General features: G+C 42.2%; 1 protein-coding gene across 1 annotated transcript in view; it reads right to left on the bottom strand.

Moving 5' to 3' along the window:
• NTRK2 (neurotrophic tyrosine kinase, receptor, type 2) overlaps window positions 1-15,424 on the bottom strand; it is a 185,086-nt gene that overhangs the window by 37,459 nt on the left and 132,203 nt on the right. Inside the window, exons 12-14 of the mRNA XM_010568646.1 lie at window positions 12,395-12,525; window positions 6,099-6,271; window positions 2,432-2,666 (exon numbers count right to left, since the gene is read on the bottom strand). Coding sequence (XP_010566948.1) covers window positions 2,432-2,666; window positions 6,099-6,271; window positions 12,395-12,525 — 539 coding nt within the window. The remainder of the gene's footprint in view (window positions 1-2,431; window positions 2,667-6,098; window positions 6,272-12,394; window positions 12,526-15,424) is intronic.

Below are 15,424 nucleotides of genomic sequence, written 5' to 3'. Positions count from 1 at the left end.
ACTGTGAAATATGGTGGCATGGCAGGCCACGGTTGTCCCTCTTCTGCACCAGCTAGAAGCCAGCTGGCACATCAGGAGCCAGATAAATGGTCCTTCTTGTTTTTCTCACTGTGCAGAACAAGCAACTACCCAACTTTAAGTTTCATACCCATCCATCATACTGCAAGCTTACACCACCAACTTGTATGGAGTCAAGCTACTTTACATCTTCATTCATCCTCTCTGACACTTTTCTATGTCCCTCTCCTTTCATTCACGCTTGTTTAGTAACACCTCCCTACACTTACCTTTCCTGCCTTGTTTGTTCCCTCTCTCACATCCATGATTTCACCCTCTTGACACTACTCCCTTTCTTCTCCTTTGTTACACCCTGCACCCCACAGATCCTCCCTTGGCTTCAAAAAAAGTGATGAAGAGGGAGAGAAGAAGGAAAGATAAGAGTGATTCTGTATAAGAGGCAGTGAGAAATGCAGTGTACCCCTTGAATGAGGTCTTTTGAGAGGTACCCAAGGACTATCCAGGTTACCCAGAATTTCCTTTGGTGAACCACTGCCTCCGCCAGGTCAAGGGTCTTATTCTAAATTTGTGCTTCATTGGGTAGAAGCTTTGCTTGAGTGCTCATGTGTAAGACTCAAGGATTAAACCCAGAGGTACATGAGCAGGTAAGATGATGCCAGAGTCCGTACACTATCACATGCTGTGCCAGGCCTCAGTCCTTCCCAAGAAGTCCATAGGTTTACTTAACTTCCATCCCTTTTTGCAGGTATTTTTTCTGCAGCAGTGAGTTACTAAGTTTTTCCAAAAATAAGCAGAGCATTTATTGTTCAAAAATGCTGCCTCAAACTGTCAAGGCCTTTGCAAACACTTACTGTTAAGCATGTTAAGCTCATTCCTAAGTCTAATGACAAACATGGTAAACAAGTCCAGTCTCACTGAAGTACAGAACAGAGATGCGCCTCTAGTCCCAACAAGTATTGCTCATACTTCAGATACAAAATCAAGAAACCCTGGCCTTTGGTGCTCACTGCTGTCCTCACAAACACAAATAGAGGCAGTGATTACTGTTCTGTGTATTTTTCCAAGTTCTGAAGTGCAGTCATGCTTGTTTTACACTGACCAAATAGCTTGAAGTGCCAAGTTTCCAAAGTAACAAAATGTAAGAGGAATCTGGCTCATATATTTACTAAATACTAGGTTGGCCTTTGGAAGAAAAGACAAAGAACAGAGAAGACTGTTACTTCTCAGATGTTAAGTGAAACAACACCCAATAATAATTCTTGTGTGTAGGTTCCTCTGCCCTGTCCAGCCTCAGCTGGATGTAGAGACAATCTCTTTCTGGGCATCCCACAAATACTGATGCTGAGGAGACACTCTCCTTTATGGACACAGCAGCAGCCCAAATTGGGTGGCTAAGGATGAGGTCTTCATTTTATCTATAAGGAATTCACTGGCAACAAGTCATGTGAGAGGCAGATATAGAAAATGTGCTTAAAGATGCTGAGTGGCTTGTCTTACAGGATAAACTCTAGGGTTTATAAACTAACAGCTTGGCCACAGATTGCCTTCCTCAAGCCACAGGCACCTTAGCTTCAGTTCCAATCATGAAATTACAAATGTGGAAGGAAACAGCAAATGCTGCCAACTACATGACTTGCCACATAATACAAAGACAACATCAGCAACAGTAATTAATGTACACAGTCCTGTTTATCCGAGCGATCCTAGAAGCCCTTTGCAAACTTCAGAGATAATTTTATGGCAACGTAACTCAGGGAAAACAGCCTGGGCCAGAATAAACAAGGATGATGGGCTACACTTACCCACCACAAAACAACTGTTCAGCCATAAGCAGTAGGACTAAAGACCTGACTTCAAGCAGGAAAAACCTACTGACAGCCTTTCAGGTGCTGTGTATATAACAATTTCTCACCTCGTCTCTTCCTAAGTAAAGTAACTGGTCCAGTGCTGCTCTGCAGTATTTACACCTCCTCTAGTAAACTGAAACATTATACAATACACAGAAGTTACAATTTCCATTTGTCTTAGCAATATATAAGAACATATAAGAACACAACTTCAAAGTGTTGGGCCAAATTTGATTACCCACTCTTCCTTTTTATCTGCTCCTGCTTCTTCTTCACTAAAGCCAAGGAAACATGCAAAATTTCTGCCCAGAGAAGGAGACCTTTCTGTGATTTATTATTAGAATATAAAGCCAACATATATAAACAACAGGACATGTTAATCCTACTCTGATTAACAATCTCCAAATTTACCAAAACTTTGTAGGTCAAACCCAGGTTCTCCATATGCTAGCCTCTAAATTACCTGACAGACAGATGGTTGAGTGTAAAAGCAGAATCAGTCACATCAATGTGGTAAGATGACTGAACAAGACCTAGGTTATTACCAATTACAGCAGTTCACTTACCCTATAGTAGTCCGTGCTGTACACATCTCTAGACATTCCAAAATCCCCAATCTTCACCAGTAGGTTCTCACCAACTAGACAATTCCGGGTAGCAAGATCCCGATGCACAAAGTGCTGTGATGCCAGGTAAACCATACCAGCTGCAATCTGCTGGGCAATGTGAAGCATCTGGGATTGAGTCAGCTCAGCAGGACGGTTGCCTTCTGCCATCAGTACTGCATCTGGTCCATGCGCCCTGCCCCAAAATACAAGCTAATTAAGTGATAGGCCATAAGCTGGGAGGTGAAAGGCATTAGTGAGCCTAAAACCACACAAGTAACTTGCTCAAATATAGTAACAAAAAGGCCTACAAATTCATTGATGACATAGGTGAAAATTTGTATCTTGGCTTTTTTCATTTACTGTTTTCCTTCATTGCGTGAAAGACAGGTGGTATGAAGAGCATTACACAACAGGTGTTATATTACTTACAGAAGTAAGACACATATATTCATAATAATACTGCTTTGTCCAAAACCACCACCTTTTTCCTGTTCTATTCTGGTAATCTTTTCTGGAGAAAGACTGGCAAATGTAGCTGTTAGGTAACTGAGGAAAACCTTATCACTCTGTAAGAGTGAATGGTAATGAAGTGGCATGCATAGCGTCACTTTTCCTATGACCAGCATTCCTTGATTTCTACAGGGAGACAGGCCATTGACCCTTCCATCTTTTCTTAAAGAAGAAAGAGCTAACTTCCTTCTGAGATGCAATCTGACCAACAAGGGCAGCAATTTCAGATTTACACTTCTAATTTCCTATCCAAAAGCACAGCAGGAAACCCTTTTTGCTTATTTTATCACCAAAGGTGAGTCCTGCCTGAGATAAGAATTCCTGACAATAGGAAGAGGACACAAAACATGCACTATTTGGAACAACTAAACAGCTTCAGAAATACAAGCTTTTAAAGACCTAGCAAGTCCCCAAGATACAATAATCGACTGATGAATGAGAAACTTGTATACACTCCAGCAGAAGAATAGCCGTTCTGCATTTGGAAAGCCCAGCAAAGTAGTGGAAAACATGTGCTTCAGCCATCTTAACTCTGCTAGCTCTGGTATACATGTGTAACATCCTAATATATTGAAAATACAGACATAAACATTCCTACACACAACATTTTATAGTAGGCATTACTAGCTAATCCTTATCCAATTAATGAGGTCATCTGGCAATCATTCCTCATTTGACACACCTTATAGTATTCTGAATATCCCTTTCCATCCATTCCATTATTCTGCATTTTCAGAAGCCTTTTTTATTCTATTCCCGCAGACTATTCTAAGAGGCCACCTCTCCTCTTCCCTCCTCAACCTTTTTTTTTTAATTTGGAAAAAGACTCTAGAACTGATTTTTATTTTCTCTCAAAAGTTCTTCTTTCCTACAAAGAGGAGTTTCAGAGAATCACCTTTCTAATCAACAGAGGTGAGGCCTTAATTCATCCCTAGGGGAAGGGCACAGGAGTTTGGAAAAGAGTTGTAAATTAATCAAAATCTGTGGGATCAAATCTGACACTACCTATTAGAATTATGAAATTAAAATTGCCCCAAGGAAAGAACTTCATGAGCAAAGTGACAGATGGGAGAAAGAAATGAAGGAGGGTGTGTAGCATTGCTGGGACTGCACCTGCTACCAGCCGAAGAGCTCTCTGCCACAGAGTACATAAAGGCAGCCATGCAACTGGTCTGGGTTGGGCAGGAATAAACGGCAGGATATGAAATCTCCAACCAAGACTCATAGGCAAATTCCTATTGAAAAGCACTGTACCTTTTCATTGCATGGATTTTTTTAATGACTGCTCTCAGACATGAAGCTCTGAGTTGCTGAATTAAGAGAACTCTTTATCTTTCGCTAGCTTCCTTGTGGACATGGTCTGTATCTAATGAAACTTTTGGATTATTCTTAAAACTCCATCCATCTTGCTTGTCCTCTTGGTATTGGCTGTAAATGAGGTGCTCCCCAGTGTCTGCAACAGCCAGAAACACTGACAGAGATTTCTTTGGATCCACATCAGTCTCCATGAGCCAGAACAAGCACAGGGCAGGCATGACTTTAAGGCTTTAGTCCTAGATCTGAAACAGCCTCTGGCTGCATGCAGACAGCACGGCTCACTTGGGTTAAATTGCCGCTTCGTTTTTCCCCGGCAGCCTTTGGTGGCGCTGCAGGGTAAGAAATACAGGCTCTTACAGCCGGCTTACAACTAACCTCTGATCTGCAGCACAAGCTGCAGCAAATGTGAGAGGAATGACAAATTGGACCTTAGGTTTAACAGCTTGTCCCAGCGTAATCATTTTATGTTCTAAAGACAAGGGCTGATTAATAATTAAAAAAAAGGAAAGACCTGAAGTAGGAAATATACTGTCTGCTAAACTACCTTTCTGTACAATAATTCAAAAACAGAGTTACAAGGTAAGAAAAGGCCAATCAGAAACAATATATTTAAATCCTCCGCCAGAGAGACAATAAGTCTGGGAAAAGTAGTAGTGTTTGCTCTGTGTCCCAGTTCAGGCGCCAGTCTCCCTGCCAAACCTGGCAGCCCTGCCAATACGGGAGGATGCTAGTTCATGTCATTTGCTTTTGTGGTGTGGCTATTTGTTCAGCAGAGATTAGAAAGACAGCAAACTCATTTCACGTAGGCTTTCAAAAATGCATAAATGGTGACACTAGCAGTCACTAGCCATTTCAGACAGATAGAAAATCTGAACCCATTTAAAGGGACATCAGTTTTGTTTGGTTTACAGCTTTGTCACAGATATCTTTCCAAAATGGTGGTACCCCTAGCTATCTTCAGCAGGAGAGATCTCAGTATATTGAAATGCCATTGTGAAATCCTTTAATGAAAATGACACAGAAGACCTTGAAAGAACAGTCCCTTATGCACATGTTTTTTTTTTTTTTACCTAGGAGCAAAAGCTGTCTCTTAACTGCTTATTTTTATGTCAATGAATGCAGGCTAGTGGAAACGGCACATACACAAGGCCACTGTTCATAACTTCCTGGTTCATGAGTTACCTATTATTGTGAACCTTAGGTATCATCTATTTATTTATGACTGCTTTACTGCCAATTTTCAATTTCCAATGCACATTCCTGAACAGCTTCATGAAATAAAGCCTTAATCTGGACCCCAGGATGAAGCATTTTCCATTGCACTGAAGTTTCCACGGCTCACAGTTTTCTTGCTTCAGATTAATTGCAGTCTTTCCAAAATACTGAGAGGACGGAAGAGAAAAGGGGTTAGATTTCAAAAGCTCTTAGATGCCTACAGATAGCGATAGGTGTTGAGGGGGATCTTCCTAAGTGCTACAAGAAATCCTGCAAGAAAATTATTCCTACTGTAAGATTTATAACCAAACATTTCAGAAAAAACTGAAATATACTGGAAACAGTATTTCCTTGGTTCCCATTCCTTTGGTGCAAACCATAAGGCTTGACTTAATGGTACTTCCAAATAGGCAAATAAACAATAAGTCCTACATCCCAGTACAGAAGATGAGTTGCAGAGATTTGCTCTCCTAGGTGTCAGCATTTTCCAGAGGTAGTAGTTGATTTGACACTAAGTACCAGTAACACCTACCTTCTCTGCCCACTTCTGGCTCAGCAGCACCATACGTGTTTGTGGATTTACCTGAGGAATTTGTTAAGATCTCCATGCTTCATATACTCAAAGACCATGATGAGCGGATCACCCTCAACACAGACGCCATAGAACTTGACGATATGCTCGTGTTGCAGGTTAGTTAGCAGTTCTGCCTCGCGGTGGAAGTCCTTGCGGGCATTGTCGCTGGCATCCTTCAGTGTCTGGCAGAGAAAACAAAAACGTAAGGAAGGGGAGATGTTTGCAAACATGTGGGATGGCAATGTAAGGGTAAGATAAGGACACTCTACTGCAAAAAGGATGGAGGAAGTACTTCCTTAATAACTCTTTTAGAAATGCAGTTGGGATGTTTAAGTGCAATTAAATAATGGCCATACAATTTTCATTCTCCTGCTGCATGTCATGCCAAACAATGATTTTTCTTGTAAGAGGATGTAGGAATACTCATGATCTTACTGTGCCAAGTGTTTTCCAAACACAGAACAAATAAACTGATCTTATCCAAAAATATACTAGTACACAGCTGGTTCATACCCTTTAGCGTTTAACTCAGGCAAACCCTAGTATCCTGTTGGTATTTACCCATCTCATAAGTTCTTTAAAATAAAATTCTGCTTGCTTAAAATACTTAGTGGGAACACAGATGCATTCTTTATGTATTACTAATGTTGCTGTTGCTGATGTTGGCCCCTATGGTGTGCTATACATTAGGTAGATTTATACAAGGATACGTCCCTGGACCAGAACCTACAACCTGAGACTTCAGCCAGAAACTCCTTTGAAATTCAGTAAATCTACTCACCCAAGATTAAGCATATGTATAAGTAACTGGAAGATCAATCCTAAATCAATAGACAGAGAGGAAGTAGATGTAGATCAGAATTCTGGAGTGTCAATTTTTCTCACCCCCTTTTATTTATAGAGGTCTAAATTCTTGCATATTTTCATTTTGAAGGAAATGTATCAACACTGGATCAAATAGGAAGCTTAAATGTTGTATAATGAAATTATGCTAATTTAACTGCCACACATAGGCAGTTTCAGATCTCTTAAGAACTACACTTCCTGAGCAAGGAAACACTTTCATGCACCAAAAAAAAGCAAATTCTGACACCAGTTAAATGAGGAATAATTATAATTGACAATAAACCACTACTAGGCTCTACCTTTAAAAGATACTGTGGTTGCACTATACTAATTCAAACAACATTTTTAAAACAGTAAGAGAAAGATAGCAGGTTACCATTGTTCACAAATTATTATTCACAGAACCTGATGCCTGGGCTCTGTACCTCTGGATTTTAACTATACCTAGACTTAATACAAAGAAAGATGAGACACAAAAGTAGTGGCATTGTTTTAACTAAAGATGGTTTTTCCTGGCCATCTAGTCACTTTATTTTCTACCCCAAATTCATATACAGAGCATGGGACCAACCACACTTAACACAACAGACACAGAACAAGTTCATACTGTGCAATCATTCTGCCATCAAAAATGGGTTTTAGCTGCAGTAGTCACGGTTTGTTCAAGCTTTTTCTTCAACAGAGACAATTTTGTCCACTTTTCTAGTATTATACATATGCATGTGTGAAGAAGGGACTAAAAGATGACTGTTGGAGAAAACACTTGCTTTACTTGTGAAACTGCAACCGTAGGTCTTAAAAAATAAATAGCTGCCATAATAAGGTTCAGATGGGGGGACAAGAAGCAGGGCAGACTGGATAGCCACCTACCAAGTTCAGGGGCTTTTTCCTGTGGATTTCAGGCTCTATGGATCCTAGAGGCAATAGAGATCACGCACGCCACAGATGTCCCTTCCCTGAGGGACCCACTTGTGAATCTTATGTGTCTTCAGGCCCAGCACCCTTCTTCCACAAGTTTTACCAATAATGATGCAACAAGGATATTGCATCATCAAAGTTTCAAAAGCCATGATATATTAGTATACACAGCTATATCATCTAAGGTGGATATCAGATTGGCTCTGCACTACAGTCCCCACGCAATCCCATCTGAACCGAGTGAGGAATTGAAATGCTTCTGGGCTCTGGGATGATGCTTTAACATTATACAGGCACCAACCCACAGTCCAATCTATGCTATATAATGAATTCACTGGGAACAATTCTGTTGTCCCTTGAGTTTCCTCTGGTGGTTTCATGTGTAAAGCAATTGGACTGTAATTCTTCTCAACAACAGAATTAGAAAAACTATTAATATAAAAACAATTTTTAAATAATAGCAACCTGGAAAAAAATTCACAGGGAGAAGTATAGGCTGATAGTCTTTCCAGCAGGCTCTTTCCCTGGAAAGACAGTAAAAATGCTGACAGCTCTGCCGTGTGAGGATGGCATATTGTATATTTCAGAAGACGCTTTTTATCTCACAGAAACAGCAGAATTATCATATGACAGAGCAGTTGCCATGGCAATTACACATTTTCTGTCAAACAGCAAAATGCAGAAAGGTCTAAAATCCACGTAAAACTCAGGCAGGGTTTCTACTACCAAGGGGCAACTTGAATTTCTAACACCCACCATTGCAAAACCCCCTTTTCATTATTTTGTGCAGCACACAGAATAGACACAATGCATGAGAGATAGCTGACACAATCAGGCAAGGAGGAGACTTGAAAGTGAAAAAATTAATAAGTACATTGAATTTACATAAAAATGGCATTGACTAATGCATTTAGCTTGTTCTCAGTGCAACAGAAAAAATAAAACCAAAATAAAACCATAAGAGCACAAAGAGAGAAAAAGACATATTCATTATTATTATCATTACTGACAAGTACGCCACAGCTCTGCATACAAAAGCGCTCTCACCAGTTGATAGGAGTTTTCCCCAGTAGAAATTGAGATACAGCCATGTGTACTTTCCAACCACTCAGGCCAGCAGCTAAGGAGGAGGGACACACTCCCCTGGGCAACAGCGGGACCCCCTCACTGTTACAGGACCTCCACATCTGCTGTGTTCATCCTTGTGACAGTCAAGACTGCCACCCCATGCTTACTCTCCACAAAGTCCTTGCCCAGGTATCCACGTACTATCCGATCTCTGCAGACCTGTGCTCTGTAGCGAGTGCAAACTGGCCAGCTCCTTAGTCCACCCCAACACCACTGAGCTGCATTCACAGGTGGGTCAGAGCAAGAGTAGGGGGATGTGGCCCTCACCAACATCAGTATGACTTGGTAATGAAACTCTCATGACAGCTGTCCTTTATACAGTTTCAGCCTTCCCCTAAGAAAGCCTTGCCACTGCTCCCCATCACCATACAAGAGCTGAGTGGCGCATTTCCTCAAGAAATGAAGTGGTGATTTTGACTGTTCTCTGAACTGAAGACCCAAAGAGTTGGAAACCTTTGGTTTTCCTCTGCAGATGCCGTGGAAATGTTCTTCACCTCAAAGACATAGCAGTCTGCTAGCTGAGCACCACCCTGGAACAGCACAGGGTGAATCCCCCTCCAGCCTCACAGGGGAGCCAGAGGCAGCTGCTAACCTGTGCCCTGACAGTCATCCTCACCTCCAGCTCCAGACAGATTAAACTAGTGCAAGACTATGCCTGGGGATCCAACCCTATGAGGAGACAGTACGAATCCAGGCCTGAACAACTACTGTGGCGCGGCAAAATGGCCTGCAAGGAAATGATAACTTTTCCTTCCTCCACCCTCTGTTCTCTAAAAGTGCCTGCAGCAAATGGTGTTCTGATGTGATGTGCAAACTCTCCCAGGGGGAAGGCTAGTACAGTGCCCATGCAACCAGCTTAACCTGTGGTTAAGCTCTCTGCTCACCCAGTTTGACCCACAGAAAGCATTTCCAAACACTCAGTGCTCCCCCAAAAAGCCTAACAGTCAAAACAAATTTAAACAGATTGTTTTTCTCCTCTTCCAAGGAGCAAAAGCTCAAGCACTTTTCCTTGTTTATGCTAAGCCTGATTTTATGTCTTCCCAGATTTTTCTGGGACTCCTAGCTCCTAAATAATTTGCTGCAGCAATGTCAACATTTCGGATACCAGCCAGCCAAAAAGGAGAAGGATGCATGTTGAGTCAGATGGGGTGATGCTCAGGGCCAGGTGTGAACCACGCAGTTGCCCAGCACCCAGCAGGCACAGGCAGCCAGTGAGGACCACCAGCCATCCTGATCCACCTTGTGCGGGTGAGACTGTGCCTCCTCACTGCCAAAATCCTCCTGGCACCACCTTACTCCTCGCCAAGTACATATTCCCACTGGGCTCACCAAATCTATTTCACGGAGACAGGTGTGTTGTGGTTTTGCCCATGGGGGTGAAGGTTTCTAAAGCCCTTGCTGTGTGCCAGGAGGAGCTGCCCTCTACTGCTGGCATCCATGTCTGCTCCTCTAAGACTAATACAAAAAAAATCACACATTTCCACTGCCAAACCCCGTGCCCAGCAGTGTGGTCCAGACACAGTTCTCTGGTTAGCTCTCTGCACACCAGTGAAGTCCCATCCCTTGACCTCCACTGTGACTGAAGGATACCTGTGAGCCACAGTTAGTACCATGGTGAAAGAGAGAAGTGCTAGGCAATTAACCCCAATCAATCCAATGGCACTGCTCACCAAAAACTTTGCTCTTTGATGGCAGCCAGTCACATCTTCAAGAGCCAATGTGAGAAACATAAAATGGGCATAACCTGTCCAAAAAGTTTGACAACTGGTGCAGAAATCTGATAGATTTGTCATCTAAATCCATGAAGACATCTATCTCTTTAAAGGCTCAATGCACTTCCTTGTGAATTACACTGAGACAGAGCAGCAGAGAGCAATCATGGTGCAGCATTTAACAGCAGAAGTGCTAGACTCCATTTGGTCAGGACTTTCAAAGGGAGCAAGTAAATGGAAAGACTTTCATTTTGCTATCCAGCAGTTCCCTGAAGCGATAGAGGATCTAGCTTCACCAAAATACAGTAGAAAATTCATTCAGATCTAGTTTTGTCATCTCTTATCTCTTGCTTTCTCCGTCTATGATACATACCTTCAGGGCTTAATTTTTTCTCACCAGTCAATGTGACTGAACAACTCCCAGGTATCAAAAAGCTTGTAACCTTGGCAATCCCCCAAAACCTGTTATTTCTGATGGAGCAAGAAAGCACTCTACAAGTCCATCGCCCTCTCATGTTCTCTCACTGCCAGATCCAAAACTCTATTCCTTGTTCCCAAATTCAAAAAGATGACCTACTCGATATCTTTTACTGTATGGTTTGATCCAAAATGTACACATGGTTGCTTAATTGTGACTGGTCACATAAAATTATTTTCTGATCCCTAGGCACAGCCCCAATTCTAAATGTGTATTCCTCCTGCAATAATGAGATACTTCAAATGCTGAACACCTTGTTCAGCTTTTGGCAGAACACTACAGATGGAGATAAGAGATTGTTGCCAGGGAGACTTTGCAGACTCTTAAAGTGTAGTTTCACCGATACTGTTTTCTAGCATACATCCATAGCTGAGGTCAACAACCAACCACAGCCCTTCCATTTTGGTGGCTTAGTACGGTGAAGCAGATTTGGTGTCCAGGCTCTGAGATCAAGCTGGAAATCTTCTTACTCCTTGGTAGGTTCCCAATGTACCACGTAGTCTGTGCCCTTTAGAAGAACCAAACAACCCCCTTTTTTTTCCCCCAGAAATGCAGGAACTATTCTGTATACTTGAAACTCCAAGGTTATGGCTGTTTTCATGTAGCTTCCTCCTCCTCTGGACTATACTTTGGGAGAGTTGGCTGGAGCTGTGTAATCAAAGGTCACTCCTCCAGGTATGACATATCACGACTTCCAGATTTCTGTCCAGCCAGTGTTTAACAGCACATGACAATATTATCCACAAGTTTGTTATAACATTCCTGGCAGCTATATTAATGACAATTAGCCACAGATAATTTCAGTGGCTGACTAAAAGAAGAGCACAATCCTGAGAAAGAAAGGTCTTCTTTGACTAGCAATTATACACACAACCTATCCACTTAGCTAGTATTAAATTATTTTTTTAGACATAAATATATGTATTTTTAATGACCTAGACATTATTTTTCACTAATTATATTTTAGATAGATCATAAAAGATTTTGCCCCTTTGTGACACAGTCTGTTTCCCCCCTTCTCCTTATGAAATTCAGCTCTCATTTTATAATCCCCAGCAAGATCAAATATTGCATTCTCTTAACACTCCATTAGCCTAGTGAACCCTTCCACATATATCAGAGCAGTTACACTGGGCTACGGAATAGGCAAACACGATCATTTACAAATAAAATAGCATTAGTTGCAACCATGAATTAATAATGGAAAGCCTAGATTCTTTTACCTTCACTGCCACCAAGATCTTGTCCTGCTCAGGACAGAGGTTATAGCATTCTGCCAGAAAGACTTTCCCAAAGGCTCCTTCTCCCAGTTCTCTTTTGAGAACGATATTGTGGCGCTTGATGTGCTGCACAACTGTGAAAAGAAGACAAAACAGAGGTCAGAAGTGAGCTGCAAGTCCAGGATGGGATGGGGTCCATGCTTACAGGCACATGGAGACAGAGTTGCTTGTAGAGTAGGGCGCATGTTGTGGAAGGAATCAAAGTGCCCATGTGTCATTCATTAGTGCTTTGTCCAAAAAGACCAAGTTAATATATTTATATTTGGAGATTAGTGCATTTGCTGAATAAGAAGACATAGAATTAAGAGTCACCTGGGAAAAGGCCATTTATCAGCGTGTTAGGATGACTGCTGCAGAGCATACATAACAGCCAATGTGGCTTTTTTTAAAACATGAAGACAAAGAATCAGGAAACAGCCAAACTTTTCTCACACCACTTCTATTTTTGTACCTCTAACAATAGCTGAACTCTCTTGTCCAAAGCCAAAAAGTTTTGAAATTAACCTAATCCAAGAAAAAAAAAGTGCCCTCTTTCAACTAAAGCCAACTTACTTTTTGGTTCTCTTACCACTTGTTCAACTGCTTTCCCTCTCTGTGCTACACTATAGTTACAATAAGACAGAAATTTCATTCTCGCAAACATGATTTACAGTATTGCTCTGAAGTAAAAGAAATAAAAGATGGACAAAGGTTTGAGTCAGCATAGTGGACAGAGCCTTAGCTGAATTGCTGCCCAGAATCAATTGATTCAGACGTTAAAGTCCCTGAGCATTTTTGTTCAACTCATTTTACATTCTCATTTCAGCACAAGCTTCCACTAAAAGATGTAATATTTAAATGACTGTACCAAATTTTGTAGAATACATTACCAATTTGCAATGTTCAAGCTAAATAAAGCAGCTGTAAGGGCAGTTTAACTGGCCAACTCCACAGGGTTGACAGCTTGTGTTGCTGAAATTGTACAAAACAGTCAGCATCTACTGATGAATTTACCCTCAGTGCACTTAGCTGCTTTTGCAAACACTGAAATTTAACCCTACCTGGACAAAGCCTATTTGCAGCTTAAATCCTAAACACAGGGAAGTAAATAGCAGTGCACAGGCATCAGGCCAGCTTCTGCAAAGGCATGAGTCTCAGCTCAGCTGCTTAACTGCAGGGACCAGGATTGAACCGTGCCAATAATTTAGGATATATTCAGATGCAGACCAACCCCTGCCTCCATGCTTGGCCACACGCCTGTTCCAAACTGGGTGACTACTTATGCAGAAACCACCTTGCCTCCATTACTAAAAGACAGAAAACTGAGTGCTGCTGGTAACAGCAGTGGGGAGAAATGGCACAGACTGTCCCCATTGCTGTCAGCAGCATTTGGAGAAAGTGCCCACAGTCTACAAGAGAAAAACATGTGTGTCCCACAACCTGAACCTACAGTGACGTAAACTGAGTGCACTGCATATAAATGCACTTTGTGTCCATGCGCATGCAGGCGAGGGGAGCCCAGTGCTGGAGCAAGCCAGGAGAGTGAGAGACGTCCCCAGGCACCTGCATCATGAGTCTGCCAGGTAGGCAGTGCACCCAAGGAGCAGACCTCCACCAGACCCAGCTGGCACCTACCAGAAACCCCCAGGTCAGCATGCAAGCAAGCCCACCATGCCCTGGGAGTAGAGTGAGGAAAGCCAGCTTCTTCCCATGCCACACCAGACCCGCAAGGGCTTGCTCCTGTCCCTGCAGCTGGCAGCTGCAGGGGTGACATTGCCCACCCCCTCCTCTGACGCCAGGTCTCCCAGCAGAGGCTATACATCCCATTAATAACCAAGTACACGTGAAACGAGACTGCAAGGTACCAATGTTTTTCACTCTTGTCAAACTCTGGTCTAGCGTAAGACTAAGTTTTATCATGATGATGCATTTATATGGGTATGCTTGCTTTGGCCAGCTACCTGAGCAGCTCCCCTGCAGTCAGAAGGAATTTGCTTTGTATTTTCACTTCCTCCACAGCACTGGCTTTTCAGGTAAAGCACAAAATGCAGTCAGCACAAGACAGGCCTGAACCAAAACACAACTTTTCCCCACGGACGCAAGTTAACTGGCATTCCTTACCTCTGCTAATACTGGTCACAGGGCAGACAATCAGGGAGGACCACTGCCCCGGCACGCTGCCCGAGCACGGGAGCACGGCACACCTTCGTGACCTGTGCTTTAAAAAATGCTTACTAATAAATGAGTAGTCCCCTCTACCCCCTGCCAAAGCTGCCATTCAACCCTGTCTCTTGAAGAATTCTTCTCTTTCCCTTTGCCTGACCAGTATCACCAGGACGATGCCTCTCTTCCTTTCATAGAGAAGTTCAGCTCCATGTTACCAGTGTCACCATCTTAAAATGTCCACAAAGCCCACAGACAGGGAGTAGGGCTGAGATCCTGTCCTACTGGCATCAGCAGCAAAACTACAGCAGAGGCAGTTTTTCACTTGCTTCTCTCCACAGCTGCCAAAGACCTGGTGATGAACAGTCAGCTTTCTGAATTTTGTGGGGTTCCTCTCTATTTGGAATCCAGCACACCCCTAATGTTGGCCCTAGCAGTACAAAAGTTTTTTGTGAAGTTCCTGGAGGAATTCACAAACAATAGAGGAAAAAATAAATAAGAAACATATCAAATACTTCTCTGTAGTACACTTACAGCTGCTGCTAAATGCTCTTATATAAACCAAGCATTTGAATAAACAACCCATCCCATAGAACAAACTGTCAAAACTGAAACACAGCAAGCCGCAAAAGAGATCTGCACAGAATATATTTGCAACTTGTCATGCTCTATCCATCCCTGTTACCTTTCTGAGCTGCACCACGTTACTAAACAAATAAAAAAGGACAGTAAATGTGACTAAATGGGCAGAGATTAAATATAACAACAATGTAAGTAAATCAAACACATATGATGTGACAGAAATACAAGCTAAGAAAAAAATCCATTTAG

Source organism: Haliaeetus leucocephalus, unplaced genomic scaffold, assembly GCF_000737465.1.
Source record: "Haliaeetus leucocephalus isolate CR32 unplaced genomic scaffold, Haliaeetus_leucocephalus-4.0 Scaffold251, whole genome shotgun sequence".
NCBI lineage: Eukaryota > Metazoa > Chordata > Aves > Accipitriformes > Accipitridae > Haliaeetus > Haliaeetus leucocephalus.
The sequence above is the reverse complement of the archived record's forward strand: the minus strand, read 5'-3'. Positions and strand labels throughout refer to the sequence as shown.